The sequence below is a fragment of the Bubalus kerabau genome, chromosome 1 (genome assembly GCF_029407905.1).
Source record: "Bubalus kerabau isolate K-KA32 ecotype Philippines breed swamp buffalo chromosome 1, PCC_UOA_SB_1v2, whole genome shotgun sequence".
In the NCBI taxonomy this organism is placed as follows: domain Eukaryota; kingdom Metazoa; phylum Chordata; class Mammalia; order Artiodactyla; family Bovidae; genus Bubalus; species Bubalus kerabau.
Window position 1 is genome coordinate 56745052 of NC_073624.1, and position 15698 is coordinate 56760749.

Here is a 15698-nt window from a genome sequence, read left to right on the forward strand (position 1 = left end):
ACATGACACATTTCAGCGTGGACACCACAGACGCTCTGAAGTGTAGGCCTCTGACCTGAGCCTCCACGGGTGAAAGCAAAGATATTCAACTTCGAGTCTAAAAAGAGAGAAATACTTATGGTGGTGGCAGCAATGGCTATGATCGTAACCACAGCTGTTTGGGACCGTATTATAAATATTAACACCAGGCAAAGAGGTGGACTGTGGCTGTAACATATCTTACAGTGTTTGATATGTGTTGGCAGAAATGCCCTCAAAGTTTATATTAAACTTTAGGCATTTAATACCTTAGGCTTGACAAAATTTCTGAGTTTGCTGCTTTAGAAGGAAAGGACTTAAGTTCTTATTACATGCTAATGGTTTATTCTCAGCTTTTCACCTAACTTATTTAATTCTTACAAAAAAACAGTGAGCTAGTTACTATTATTATTCACATTTAACAGATGAAGAAACTGAGACATGTGAAGTGTAACTAACTCGATTCATGATACAGCAGGAATCTGAGCTGTCTAGAATGCTCTGTGAATAGTTAACTTTATGTCACTATGTTTAATGATGAATATTACCTAGTATACATAAGAAAAAAGCCAAAATACACACTGGATGAAGAATAAGTCTAGAGACATGTAACTTAAAAAATGAGAAATTAAACTGTAGAATTATATAATAAGGTGAATTTTTAGTTAAAAGCAGAGCATTCTGTTCCAAGAGATATAAAATTTTATAGAAGGCGAAAGCTAATACTTGCTGCAAGCAAAGAATTCCTGAGGAACTTAGAGATTTGATGCTATTTAGAGGAAAAACTGGGTTTCTTTGGTGGCTCCGACGTTAAAGAATCTGCCTGCAATGCGGGAAACCTGGTTTGATCCTTGGGTTGGGAAGACCCTTTGGAGAAGGGAATGGCAACCCACTCAAGCATTATTGTCTGGAGAATTCCACAGACAGAGGAGCCTGGCGAGCTACAGTCCTTGGGGTCTCAAGGAGTTGGACACAAATGAGTGACTAACATATACACACACACACAGAGGAAAAACTGGATGATTTGAAGAAAAAGAAAAAACAATTGAACCCCAAGCTCTTGTAAATATCTAAAGTAAAAGTCAAAAAACAAAATTAAAAGATTTGACATACACATACACACAGAGAGAGAGGAAAAACTGGATGATTTGAAGAAAAAGAAAAAAAAAATTGAACCCCAAGCTCTTGTAAATATTTAAAGTAAAAGTCAAAAGACAAAATTAAAAGATTTGACATATAAATAAACATAATTTTGGGTGTTGTATTGATGTGCCAAATTGGTCCATAAAAAGATTTCTTAGGCAGTATAAAAGGGCAAAAATCTTATCAAAGTGGAGTTCAGACTTGAAAGGCATAATGAAAGTCAGATTTCAGTTAGCTTATTGGGAACTCAATTTAGAGAGAAAAATACACATGGGATTAAATGATCCTGGTCTTTTTTTCTTTGCCAAATAAAGCACTTCACGCCCCAGTTGGATAGAATCTAAAACTTTACTCTGAAAATGCATGTAAAAGTGCATAATTAATCCACCCCTTGCATGGGAACATCCTAAAAATTTGGCCTATTGTCTATCTGTGTGGCTGTCCAAAACAAACCTACTCTGTAAATTATAATTGGGCCTATCCACAAAGAAGAGATTTGGGTGTGACAGTGTCATCGCTTTGATATTTGGAGGCTGTCTTTATAAAAAGCTGTGGGGACAGGTGCTTTCTCGCCAATATGAGACAATTTGCATGCATGCAGGAAATTAAGGGGTTTCCCCAGTGGCTCAGTGGTAAAGAATCTGCCTGCAATCAGGAGCCGCAGGAGATGCAGGTTTGATCCCTAGGTCAAGAAGATTCCCTTGAAGAGGGCACAGCAACCCACTCCAGTATTCTTGCCTGGAGAATTCCATGGACAGAGGAACCTGGTGGGCTACAGTCCGTAGGGTCACAAAGAGTCAGACACAGCTTAAGTGACTTAGCACGCACACACACAGGAAATTACGTGATTAAGTCTTTTCTTCTTTTTCATAGTTTGGTTTTCCTTAATCGCTATGCTTTTAAATTTTAGAAAACTGCTCTTGAATAAGCGATACCTACTTCGTGATTAACCTAACTCAAAAACACTGTATTTCAATAATTACCTTTCTGTGTATTAGGCTCCCCTACATGAGCTACAGTCCATTCAGTCACAAAGAGTTGGACATGACTTAGTGACTGAACACAAGGATGCAATATTCTGAAAAGCTAAGGACTCCAGGAAAGACATCTGTCCCCCTCAAGAACTGAAATGGGGGACTTTCCTGGTGGTCCAAATGGTTAAGAATTCTTCTAGTGCAGAGGATGCTAGTTTGACCCCCTGCCCAGGGAACTAAGATCCCACAAGCCGTGGGGCAGCTAAGTCCATGGGCCACAACTACTGAGCCCACATGCTCTGGAGCCTGCATGCTGCAACTAAGATCCGACACAGCCGTAAATAAATAAAGATTAAAAAAAAAAAAAGAAAAAGAAGGAATCTCTGCAGGAATACACATGAAATTAAAAGTTTTCTGCTTATTTTTTATTGCTAGAACTTTAATTCTGTTCTTTATTATCTAACACACCCAAGTATGTCTAGAGATGAGGTCTAGAATTACCACAGAAGTCATGGGCTGCCAAGAGTATTTTGTTTCTCTTAATATAGGTTTCATAAACTAATTAAGGAGGCAAAACTGTAATTATTAACAATAAAAATTCTTCTGCTTGGCCATAAAGAGTTGAAAAATAAATTTTAAATTAAACAATCATACAAGACTTCAGCAAAAGTAACAAAACTGCTTTCTAGGGCTGTGAAACAACAGCATTCTATTTCCTTTCATGACAGCCTCTTTCCACAATTCTCTCTAAAAGAAAGCATCTTTGAGTTTCCAAAAAGATTGCAAAAACATCATTTTATGTTCGCTCAAGCTTTTTAAAAGATGGCTTATTTATTTATTTTTAAGTCCAAGCATTTCTTTAGAGTAATTTCAGCCTGGGCAGTTTATTCTAACATTCATGTCAAATTCAGGAATACTTCTAAATTGCTAAAAATAAGAGAACTCTGTGAAGTGTGTGTCCACGAGGAATCTAAAATGTTTCAAGGCTATATCGCAGGCCAGAATAAAGTGTGGCATTCAGAGAGCAAAGATTATGTTTTTCTCTTTTTCTTTTCTCTTGGGGTCCAGACTAACCAGAGAGCCTAACTTTTGTTCATCTCAGGAACTCCTTTACCCCTGCTCTTTGCAAGGCCTAGGGGAGATTTCGTCAAACTTACTGGATGAGAAACAAAGATACAACTTGTTTTTTCAAAGTTTTTTTTTTTTTTAAGAGATATATTTAGGGTGCTTGAGAGGAAAGAATTGGCCAGTCCTTTATTTATCTTCCTAACAGGTGCAGTCGGACAGTCATAAAAGCATGCTACTGAAAAAGAATGATTTTGCCAAGTATTAAGCCCCTCTAGCATGCATTAGCCTAAGAGTATTCCTTCTTACAGCAGATAGCTCAAATCTACACTGTGCATGGCCAGTACAGCCTGGCAAAGTTTTTCGGGGTGGGGGTGGGGGGAAACATTGGCATTCATTCATGCGACTTCTTTATTCTTCATCCAAATCTTCAATGTGGCCTAAATGAACCACATGAAGTTTGGAGGAAAATAACCGCCCTCAATCAAATACCTCCTCCCTCTTCTCCCTTTCTTTTTATTACTTTCAACAAATGCACTTTTCCCTAATTAAAAAAAATACATATTTACTCATTTATTTGGTTGCATTAGGTCCTATTTGCTGCAGGTAGGATCTAGTTCCCTAACCAGGGATGGAACCCAGGCCCCCTGCCTTAGGAGCACAGTCTTAACCACTGGACCGCCAGAGAAGTCCCTACTTTTCTCTGATTTGAGAGAAAAATAATATTCTATATGTAATATGACTTCTCCAAAGACAAATTTACTTTGGTGTTTGAAATAGACCATCCAGTCTCATCCAGGTGGAAATTGAAGGTCAAGGAGTATATATGAGAGAGAGGTTTCCTATCACCAAGGCTCCTTTTCTGATGCTGACTAAGCCTTGAGTGATGCTGGGAAATAGGTAAGAGGTGATGAATGCTGCTTTGCATTCAGATGGGTTTGGGGCTTAGCAGAACCTTAAATGTACTGAAATCTCTAGTGACCAAGAAAAAGAAGTAGCAAAGGAAAAGCTCCTATGGACTGAAAAAGTTATTCTCCATGACCATGTTCCCACCTAAGCTTACTGAAATAGATCAAGATAGAATAGATAGATACTGCATGTTGAAGAAGCAAACGAATCTGTAGCAACAATGCCATACTTTTGATTCTTGGAGTTATTAGAATGGCCCCTAAAACTGATCATCAATGCAGGTATGTTTTGCCATATGTTTGAGTTTTCAACAAAAGGTCTTACAAGGAAGATGAGAAATCTACCACAACATCCTCAAAGTGTTTTGAATGACCCGCAAGCGCCAATAAGGAACTTTTGCCTTTTTCCTAAAAGTTAAGTGCATGAAATATAATAGGGCCTGATATATCACAAAAAGTGAAATACACATTAACATCTTAACCTGGTGTTTTAGAAAAGAGTTTTTCTAGGTTCTATAGCATCTGACAGTTAATAATTTGTCTAAATATATTAAAGAACCAGACTTTATGGTTTTAATCATTACATAGTACAGAGCAAAAATTCTTAAGAAATGATTTGTAGGCAAAAATATTATTAATAGCATAAGATTCTTGCATGTTTTTAACTTCATGTTGATAAAACCCCTTTTTTACAGGAAAAGAGAGTTTCACCAAAAGATGACTTCTTTACTCAGTGAGACCCAGGGGCAATTCACCCAGGGGCAATAAGGGTTTTTAGAGCAGAGACCATGTTGCATGTATCTCTGAAATCCCAGCAACCAGCTCATAGTAAGCGCTCAATTCACTGATGATAGGTAAATGAATGTATCAGCAAGACATCCTGGGAGATTCCCACAAATCTGAAACGTCCTTCTCACTGTTTGATTAGAACACCTCACTTTTACTGGGTGTCAGATCTGCATCGATCTAAAGTGTAAGACAGACATTTTCTTCCGAACTGGCAGTACAAATAGTATAGTTCTACAATGAATAAATATATAAAGTAGAGGTGGAAAGGACAAAGGGAAATTAAGTGAAAGTGTTAGTTGCTCATTCATGTCCACCACTTTATGACCCTATGGACTGTAGCCCACCAGGCTCCTCTGTCCATGGGATTCTCCAGGCAAGAATACTGGAGTGGGTTGCCATTCCCTTCTCCTGGGGACCTTCCCAACCCAGAGATCAAACCTGGGTCTCCCACATTGCAAGCAGATTCTTTACTGTCTGAGCCACCAGGAAAGCTATTCCTTAAAAAAAAATTTCTTTCTCAGAAAGAGCTTACTGAGCCATCCAGAATATTCTGAAGGGTCTAAGTAAGGGCTGTTGACTAATTACTTCCATTAGAGTCCCTCCATGAGGTCTAAAAGTACAACCATACTTCCCCTTCTCCTTAGAAGGACCAACTCTCCCAAGACCAACTTGAAGCTCCCAGAATTAGGCCACTGCAGGTTGGGAGGCATTTGAGAGAGACATCTTTTGCACTTTCAGGTGCTGAAAACTCGGCCTCTTTTGAAGAGTTGTCAAGTGCTCCTGGATCCTGGGAAGGTCAAAGCAGCTCATGTGTCATCAAGATTTACAGCAGGCGGTCATGCTCTGCCTGGGCATGGTTCTTCCAGCTAAGGAAGAGACGTAAGGATATCCACAGGGGCTGGAGAAACCTGCTTGAGGGGGGTGTTTCTGCAAATAGTTTGAAAGGATTCTGTACAACTGGTTTGGCGGCACATTTTATTCTTGAGGCTGTCTTTCAGAGGCAGGTGTATATGGAACAAAACCAACCCCAGTAAGTAGTGAAGTGAAGTTGCTCAGGCATGCCCGACTCTGCGACCCCATGGACTGTAGCCTACCAGGCTCCTCCATCCATGGGATTTTCCAGGCAAGAGTACTGGAGTGGGTTGCCATTTCTTTCTCCAGGAGATCTTCCTGACCCAGGGACTGGACCCAGGGATTGAACCCGGTCTCCCACATTACCATCTGAGCCACCAAGGTAGTTCAACCCCAGAAAAAATGACACTAATTGAGAGAAAGTGCAAGGACCAGAATAGCCCCTGACTTGCCATACTCCTTATGTTTCTGATGTAAACAACAGAAAAATGCAATGATTTCATTAAGAAAACTCTTCAAGGTGTAGTTCCTTTAAAAATCAGTTCTGCTGGTAAGGAAACCAAAAAAATCCCTGTACTTCCTCAAAGGATTTTAAATATATCAGTAACCTTCTCTTTATCCTGACTCCCCACCATCCAAATTTAAACTAACCAAAGAATCTGAGTATAAAATTACTGTGCTGGGGGCAACTCCTACACAGAATATCCACAGTGCTTTTATAGCAAAAGATTATGGGCACTTTGGTATGTATGTTGATTTATAGCCAAAATTTATACATGGTTTTTTTGGGGGGGTCGGGTGGGGGAAGGGCTGAAGTTAAAGATATATTTTCCTCCTGTCTCGCTAGTTTCATTGTCTTTAAAAGTAAAATGGATCAGATTGAGTTGTCAGACAAAAAGTAAAACTTTATCATATCTAGCAATCCAAATAATTTAATTAGCTTTATAGGCTCTACAGCTCTTCATATTGCCTATTAGTTTCTCAGCTTTTCTTGTCATTTTCCAATGGGCTTTAAAGTAACACATGCAAATTCATCCACTAAATGCAGGATATTAACACAATATTCTGTCCTTCGTCAGGAAACATAGAATGCATTTCATCCAAATAAGCCTTGAAGAGGCTAGTCAAGTGACAGATCAAATGAAAAGGACACTTAATACACAAGTAAATCATTTGCATTACAAATAAGACACTTCAGCAGGGACTGGACTCACTGCTTGATAGTCAGGATTAAGTTCCCATATTAATGCATGCATTTGGTGTGGTTATTTCGGGTAGAAGACTTCATCCATCAATGCCCTCCGCCACTAAGTAAAGCCAACCTGTAAACTGATCACCACAGCCTGTCAACACTGGTTACTTAATTACATAAAGAAAATATATTTCAAAAACTTTTGGTAATTTGGTTAGTGTTTCAACTTTGGATTCAACACCTAAGCATCTTTTTCAAGGCTTTTCAAAAGAATGGTTAAAAGCAGTTTTTAGAATTAAAAATTAAAAAAAAAAACTAAATACCATTTTTATGCTCTCGGGCTCTCTGCTAATGTTTGTCAGTTGGTTGCTTTTATTTGCAAAAGTGAAAAACAAAGATTTAGTAGGCACTAAGGAAGACTAATACAAATGAAAAGAGTATTTTAAAAAGATGTTACCATTTAAAATTAAATTCAATACATTTCTGCTGTTAATTTGTGTTTTTCATTAGTTATTTTAGTAATTTTGAATTTCAGCTTATTTATATTATTAATAAGTAGTTTTAAGATATTGATTTTTCATAGGTAGGAGAAGCTGTTTATTGGAGGAAGCATTTTTCCTAATGAAAATTATTTTCATCTTAATTATTTTTAAATGGTTACTATGAAATTACCTACAATAAATCTCATTAAAGAACATAGTCTGCCATTGACATTCAAAGATATTCTTTAACCCAGGTGTTTGATTTTTTTTTTCCATGCAAGATTATAATAATATCATAATTAATAAAGCTCCAAACTGATAAAACCAAAAAATAACTGCATCTGCATATTTTAAATGTCTTTCTAGGAGAAAAATATAGCAAATTGGGAAATACTGTCACAAATTCTTTTTTGAAATCTTGAACAAATTTGTTAACTATTTAAGAAAACATTCCAAGTTCCTCCCACTCCCCACAAACTGTAAATACAGGTGAAAATGTTGTGACTGAACCTAAGAAAATTAAACTTTAAGGATTCTTTGCAACTAATGATAAAATTCTAATTTGATCATTTCAGTTAATGTTCCTTCATAAATGATCATTATCAGATATTTTTTAATTGGTTATACTCTTCCTATATTTACCCTCTGGTCTTTCTACTCCAAAGGTTCTTTTCCTTAAGTCACAGTATGCTATTATCTTATAGTCTCTTTAAGAAATTAGATATTTTTTGAAAATAGCAAAAAAAACACATGCTTTATTAAAAAGTACAACAAAAAGATCTAGGGAGGAATCTTACCCTCTTTCTTAGTGGGTTCTGGCATGGTCACAATAAAATATTATTCTCCAAACAGTTTGTCCTTTCCAGTACTAGTTGACAGAAACCCCACGAGCAGTTGAGAGATGGTACAGGTCAGTGTGACAAGCAGCTGGGGAGAAGTCCGGGGCTTTTATATTCCCTGGGAACGTCAATCATGTTTGCACCACCCCTTCTTCAGCACAAGGATGCTGGAACTCAACAGCTATGAGCACCTTCTCACATCTGTTGTCTGCACTCTGCTCTCTTGCCTACTGGAAGGAATCTTCTGTTCATCTCATGTGGCTATGAGAGCACCTCTGACTTTCTAAATTCAGCTGCAGCCTCGTGCTCCTTCTTGTTGTTCTCCTTCTGTCTGACAGAGGCATGTGTCAACTCAGAAAAGCAAAAAGTTGCCTGAAAATAAAAAATTAAATCAAATTAAAAATCATAACATGTTAATTCAACATATACCTTAATTTTCACTAAGATTATAAAGAAAAACCTCTGCATTGATGATAATATTATGTTCCCATTAGCTTTTTGTTGTCTGTTCTTAATTATTGGGTTTAAATTTTTTCTTACTTTTCATCAATATACTAATATTTATTTGTCAAGCCAAATCTCTATGTTGAATATTTTGTCTCATTTTCTCCTCCAAGAATAGCAAAATTTTCTATTAAGGAATATGTAGCTTTTATCTTTGTTTCAAGAAACATCCTTTAAAAAATTACAGTGCATACAAAAAGATGAAGTAATGATACATGCTACAACATGCATGAAGCTTGGGAACATTATGCTTAGAGAAAGATGCCAGACAGAAAAGACCATGTATTGTATGATTCCATTCATATGAAATATCCAGGAGAGGCAAATCTATTGCATCAGAAACTCAATTAGTGGTTGCCTGGGGTTGAAGGGAGGTGGGATTAGGAGTGACTGCTAGTAGATATGAAGTTTGGGAATGATGAAAATGCTCTGGAATTAGGTAGTGGTAATGGATGCACAACTTTGTGAATATATTAAAAACCACTGAATTATATATTTAAAAATATATGGGGCATGGGCAAAAAAAGTCAGGCCAGTAGCCGTTGTTTTGTTTCAACATGGCAAACATGTACACAAATCTAACTTAAAATATTAGTAGACTGTTAGCCACTTTCTCCCCAAATTCTCATGGAACTGATGGAGAAATATGAATTACCAACTAGTCAACCTAAGAAAAACATCTTATTGGGTTGGCCCAAAAGTTCGTTCACAGTTTGTGGAAAAACCCGGATGAACATTTTGGCCAAAACAATCATTTCTTTATCCACACCCATGGCCTCTTATGGATGAGGACTAAAATTAGTTTATATGAAAAGACAACTACCTGTGTGCTTTCATTGGTATGTGTTTTCAAGACCATTTTCAAAAGACTTTGATTGATTTGTACAGAACCAGCCACACTGTCTCACTTAATTTCCCCTGTGGCTAAGAGCACAGCTGGTCAGACTTAGCTCTGCCAAGCTCTGTGCCAAGCTAACTTTTCATATAAGGATGGAAACTCAACTTAGAATCAATATCATCATGCTTTAGCTATTTGGTGGGGAGGAGGCGGAAAACCAGTCAAGAAGGTCAATGAACATCTTCTACAAAGAAAGCCTTTTCTCAATCACATAGTGCTACTGAGCATGCTGTTTTGTTTTCTAAAATATTCCTTTGCTCTTAGATGCTAAACAGCTAAATGTCAGCCAGAATACAGTATATTCTGTAATGCAAAGTTAGAAAAAACTTTCTCCCCCGCCCAGTCTATCATTAGAGTATCCATTAATAGATGAAACAAATTAAAAAACCTAGAATTTGAAGTCGGACTCTTGGTTTCTATTTCAGGACCTATCATTAACCAGAAGAGTTTAAGAAAGTCAAATGGCCTTTCTGGGCCTCCGATTCCTTTTGCGTAAAATGAGGGGTCTGAAAAAATGATCTCTGAAGCCCCTTCTAGGTTTAACGTTGTGATTCTATATGACTAGTCCTTAAAAAAAGAATCATTTTTCCCTCAGCTTTCCCATCACACTAAACACCACATATGAAATGAACATAAGGGCAAAGTGTCATGTTGCAAAGAATGTTTATAGTGATGGGCAGATTTCACACATGCCACAAAAGAGGTGCCATGCCATCACTGGCTTCTGCAGACACTTGGTTGGGTTTTTAATACACTGATCATTTTACTGAAGTGAACATGTGCCAGGACATACTGCAATCCATGGAGAAGATATTTCATAGCCCAGGGAACTTTTTGGTAATTAAGGACTTGATTTTAAAAAGATAAAACATTATTGGAGGAATTGGAAGTATGAACAGATCCCAAGATAAATAGTTGTAGAGTGCATTATATGGTTAAAGTAAGATTCCAAGTTAGAAGAATAAGTAGACATGTGTAATTTTCCCAGCACTGTATTTTTTTTAAAGACTGTTTTGTTTTAAAACATGTAACCTCTATTTCTGATGTTATATATTCAGCTAGAAGTTTTCAGATTCCTTATCTCCAACCTCACTCTCAGGAAAGGGAAAATTGGTCAACAGGACTCTTTAGTTTATTTTATTAAATCATTTACTGGGTTTTTCTTTTCGTATTATTTAGGATGAGATTAGGCTGAATATAACACAAAATCACAAAATGTCAATTGAACCAAGACAGAAGTGTTTCTCACTCACTTAAAGCAAGTCCAAAAGTAATTAGAGTCATTGCTGTGACTCCACACTGTCATCAGGAATCTAGACTCCTTCCTGTTCTGTCATCCCAAGTAACTTCACGATCCAAAATGGCTGCTAGTGCTCTCGTCATTGCATCTACATTCCAGGCAGCAGGAAAAAAGGACTCACTTTATCAATATCTTTGTGATTTCTTTAAAGTCCCACATAAAACATCTAATACATCCCACTGGCCATAACTTGATTACATGGTCATATCTGACTATAGAAGAAGCTGAGCAGCATTCTCAGTGGTAATAAGCTTCTTTTATTAAAGAGAATGAGAATGAATGTTAGATAGGTCAGTATCAATCTCTGCCACATCTTTCAAAATAAAAGCAGTAATGTTCCCTGCACCAACCAAAGAGTGCAGAGAAATATAAATAGTTATAAGCATATATTGTATGGCACAGGAAATATAGCCAATATTTTATAATAATTATCAATGGAGTATAACCTTTAAAAATTGTGAGTCACTCTGTTTTACACCTGAAATTTATGATATTGTATATCAATTATGCCTCAATTTAAAAATTTATTTTAAACCCTATATCCTTCATGTTAAGTTTGTGCCTAGACATTTTAGTCACTTCAGTCATGTCCAACGTTTTGCGACTCTAAGGACTGTAGCCCACCAGCCTCCCATGCCCATGGGATTCTCCTGGAAAGAATACGGGAGTCGGTTGCCATGCCCTCCTCCAGGGGATCTTCCTGACCTAGGGATGGAACCCACGTCTCCTATGTCTCTTGTACTGGCAGGCAGGCTCTTTACCACTAGTGCCACCTAGGAAGTCCTTGCCACTGGTTGTTGTGCAGCCACTCAGTCTTGTCCGACTCTTTGTGATCCCATGAACTGCAGCATGCCAGGCTTCCCTGTCCTTCACCATCTCCCAGAGCTTGACAAACTCATCTCCATTGAGTCGGTGATGCCATTCAACCATCTCGTCCTCTGCCGTCCCTTCTCCTCCTGCCCTCAATCTTTCGTAGCATCAGGGTCTTTTCTGATGAGTTGGCTCTTTGCATCAGGTGGCCAAAGTATTTGTAACTTACCGAGGGCATAAAGAAAAGCTATGAAGTTATTCTTATAATTATTTTGTATCCAGACACCTGGGCTTCCCAGGTGGCCCAGTGGTAAAAGAATCCGTTTGCTAAGCGGGAGACATGGGTTTGGAACCCTGGGTTGAGAAGATCCCCTGGAGAAGGAAATGGCAACCCACTCCAGTATTCTTGCCTGGAGAATCCCATGGACAGAGGAGCCTGGCAGGCTACAGTCATGGGGTCACAAAAAGTCAGACACGACTGAGAGACTGAGCACAGTACATGACAATTATATAATATGCAAAATGACAATTTTGTTTAATTTTCAATTTTTATTTATTTTCTTATTACATTAGCTAGAAGCCCAAGTATAATGTTTTAATAGTGCAGAGGGTGAGTCTTCCTCTCTCATTTTTGATTTTAATAGAAATGGATCTCGGAGAAGGCATTGGCACCCCACTCCAGTACTCTTGCCTGGAAAATCCCATGGACCGAGGAGCCTGGTAGGCTGCAGTCCATGGGGTCGCTAAGAGTCGGACACGACTGAGCGACTTCACTTTCACTTTTCACTTTCCTGCATTGGAGAAGGAAATGGCAACCCACTCCAGTGTTCTTGCCTGGAGAATCCCAGGGACGGGGGAGCCTGGTGGGCTGCCGTCTATGGGGTCACACAGAGTCGGACACGACTGAAGTGACTTAGCATAGCATAGCATAGAAATGGATCTAGATTTTGAACTTTAATATGACATTTGCTATTTGTAGTAAATAGGCTATTATTTTTATGTAGTTCCCCTTTTTTCCTATTCACTTAACTATTACTAATGACTATTGATTTTTATCAAATGTATTTTTGTATACATTGTTTTAATCACATGTTTTCTTCTTTAATTTGTTTGTAGAATGAGTTCTATATTTTGAAAAATTGCCAAATGTCAGACAACCCTTGCCTTCCTGGCAATAATCCTATTTCATTATGGTGTATTACTCTATTAATACAATTCTGGATTCATTTGCTAGTATTTTGTTTTAGATATATTTGAATTTGTTGATAAATTTACTCTAAAAGTTCTTTGTGTGCTATTTTTATCAATAAGTTATATTAGCAAAATAAAATTAATTTAGACATGTATCTTTTCTGACATTTAAAATAGTGTGAATAACAGGAAAATGTGTTCACTGAAAATAGACGATATTTGGTTATAAAACCATCTGGCCTGGTGCCCATTTAAATGGTAAATCTTTGACAATAATAATTTAGTATCTTTTATGGATTTGGGAACAATGTACAATGTTATGTTAGTCTCAGGAGTATCTACTTTTTAAATTAATTTTTTTGCTTTACAAAACCTTTTAATTCTTCTAGATTTAAGAAAATTTTATGTACAATATTTTATTGGTAATATTTTGCCATTTTTCTGACCCTTAATTACTAATATACATTTTTATTTTTCCTCTTGATTTCCCTGGTGGCTCAGACGGTAAAGTGACTGCCTACGATGCGGGAGACCCGGGTTCAATCCCTGGGTCAGGAAGATCTCCTGGAGAAGAAAATGGCAATCCACGACAGTATTCTTACAGTTTCTCTGGTGGCTCAGAGGTCAAAGCGTCTGCCTGCAATGTAGGAGTCCTGGGTTTGATCCCTGGGTCAGGAAGATCAAGATCCCCTGGAGAAGGAAAAGGCAACCCACTCCAGTAGTCTTTCCTGGAGAATGCCTTGGGTGGAGAAGCCTGGTAGGCTACAGTCCATGGGATCACAAAGAGTCAGACTCAGCTGAGTGACTTCACTTTCTTTCTTTACTTTTTCTTTCTAGAATATAACTATTTTTGTTGGTGCTTTGAAAAAAATAGTTTATGATTTTACTCTATTTTCTTCTTCTAACTTCTTTTGGTCCAGTTTGTTTTTGTTGTTGCTATGTTGAGAATTTGATTTAGACTTTATGTACAGCCTAGGTCTTTAGTAGTAGCACTCATATTTTGATTTAGAGTACTTACTTTTTCATTAATTTCTGAATAATCGAATTTTGGTTTTAATTTTCTCATTGATTCAGGAGTTATTTGAAAGAGCATTTGTAAATTTCTAAGGAATTAAGGAGTTTGTTACTTTTTAAATAAATTTTTTATTGAGGTAAAATTCACATCACAAATAATTAACCACTTCAAGAGAAAAATTGAGTTGCATTTAGTACATTCAGAATGTTGTGTAATCACCTCTATCTAGTTCCAAACGTATTCATCATCCTAAAAGGAAACCTGGTACCCACTGAGCAGTTACCTCCCATTCACCTCTGTTCACTCTTGGGCAACCAGTATGTTTTCTGTCCCTATCAATTTATTTGTTCTATATATTTTATATAAATGGGATCATACACTACGTGACCTTTTGTGTCTGACTTTTTTTATGTAACATAATGTTTTCAAGGTCCACTCACACTGTGCTATGTAAAAAGGAGTATTTCACTCCTTTTTATGACAGTAATATTCTAGCATATGAATATATCACAATTTACTTATCCATTCATCCCTAATGGATATTTAGGTTATTTCCACCTTTTGTGACCAATGCTGCTGTGAATATGTGTGTGTGCATACTTCATTGAATACTCAATTTCAATTTCTTTGGATATACACTTAGGGGTAATTGATGGATCATGTGGTGGTGATTCTATATTTAACTTTTTGAGGAAGCACCGTCTTCCTTACTAGCTGCACTATGTACATTTCCCGCAGCAATGTACAAAGGTTCAATTTGTTCATATCTTTGTCACCACTTACTATTTTTGTTTTTAAGAATGATAGCCATTCTGGGAGTCCCTTGGTGGTCTAGTGGTTAGGACTCCATGATTTCACTGCCAAGGGCTCAGGTTCAATCGTCTGTCAGGGAACTAAGATCCTACAAGCTGCAGGGTGTGGCCAAAACAAAAATAGCCATCCTGGAAGGTGAGTTCTATCTCACTGTTGGTTTTGATTTGCATTTCACTGATAACTAATGATGTTTAGCATTTTTTATGTGCTTGTTGGCTATTTGTATATTTTCTTTGGAGGAATTTATATTCAAGTCCTTTACCCATTTTTCAATTGGGTTGTTTTTGTTTTGAGTAATAAGATTTCTATATATTCTGTGGTGCTGGGAAAGCTAAACAGATTCATGTAAAGAATGAAATTAGAACATGCCCTAGCACCATACAGAAAAATAAACTCAAAATGGAATGAAGACCTAAATGTAAGGCCTGACACTATAAAATTCTTAGAGGAAAACATAAGCAGAACATTCTTTGACATAAATAGCAGCAAAATCTTTTTTGATCCACCTCCTAGAGTAATCACTACAGACAGTAACTGGAGCCATGAAATTAAAAGATGCTTGCTACATGGAAAAAAAAAGCTATGACAAACCTAGACAGCGTATTAAAAAGCAGAGACATTACTTTGCCAACAAAGGTCCGTCTAGTCAAAGCTATGATTTTTCCAGTAGTCATGTATGGATGTGAGAGTTGGACTATAAAGAAGGCTGAGCACCAAAGAATTGATGCTTTTGAACTGTGGTGTTGGAGAAGACTCTTGAGAGTCCCTTGGACTGCAAGATCAAACCAGTCAATCCTACAGGAAATCAATCCTGAATATTCATTGGAAGGACTGATGCTGAAGATGAAACTCCAATACTTTGGCCACCTGATGTGAAGAGCCGACTCATTGGAAAAGACCCTATT

The 15698-nt window shown here is 37.4% G+C and overlaps 1 protein-coding gene across 9 annotated transcripts in view; it reads right to left on the reverse strand.

Moving 5' to 3' along the window:
* The window catches only part of MYBPC1 (myosin binding protein C1), a 101353-nt gene extending 92957 nt beyond the window's left edge, over window positions 1-8396 (reverse strand). For 3 of the 9 annotated variants that reach the window (XM_055575595.1, XM_055575524.1, XM_055575532.1), the window contains exon 1: window positions 8221-8393. In XM_055575595.1, coding sequence (XP_055431570.1) covers window positions 8221-8245 — 25 coding nt within the window. In that variant the 5' untranslated portion in view covers window positions 8246-8393. Of the gene's footprint in view, window positions 1-8220 lie in introns of all 9 variants that reach the window. The other 6 variants (XM_055575552.1, XM_055575571.1, XM_055575587.1 and 3 more) reach the window with 6 other exon arrangements.
* Between the last annotated feature and the right edge of the window lie 7302 nt (window positions 8397-15698).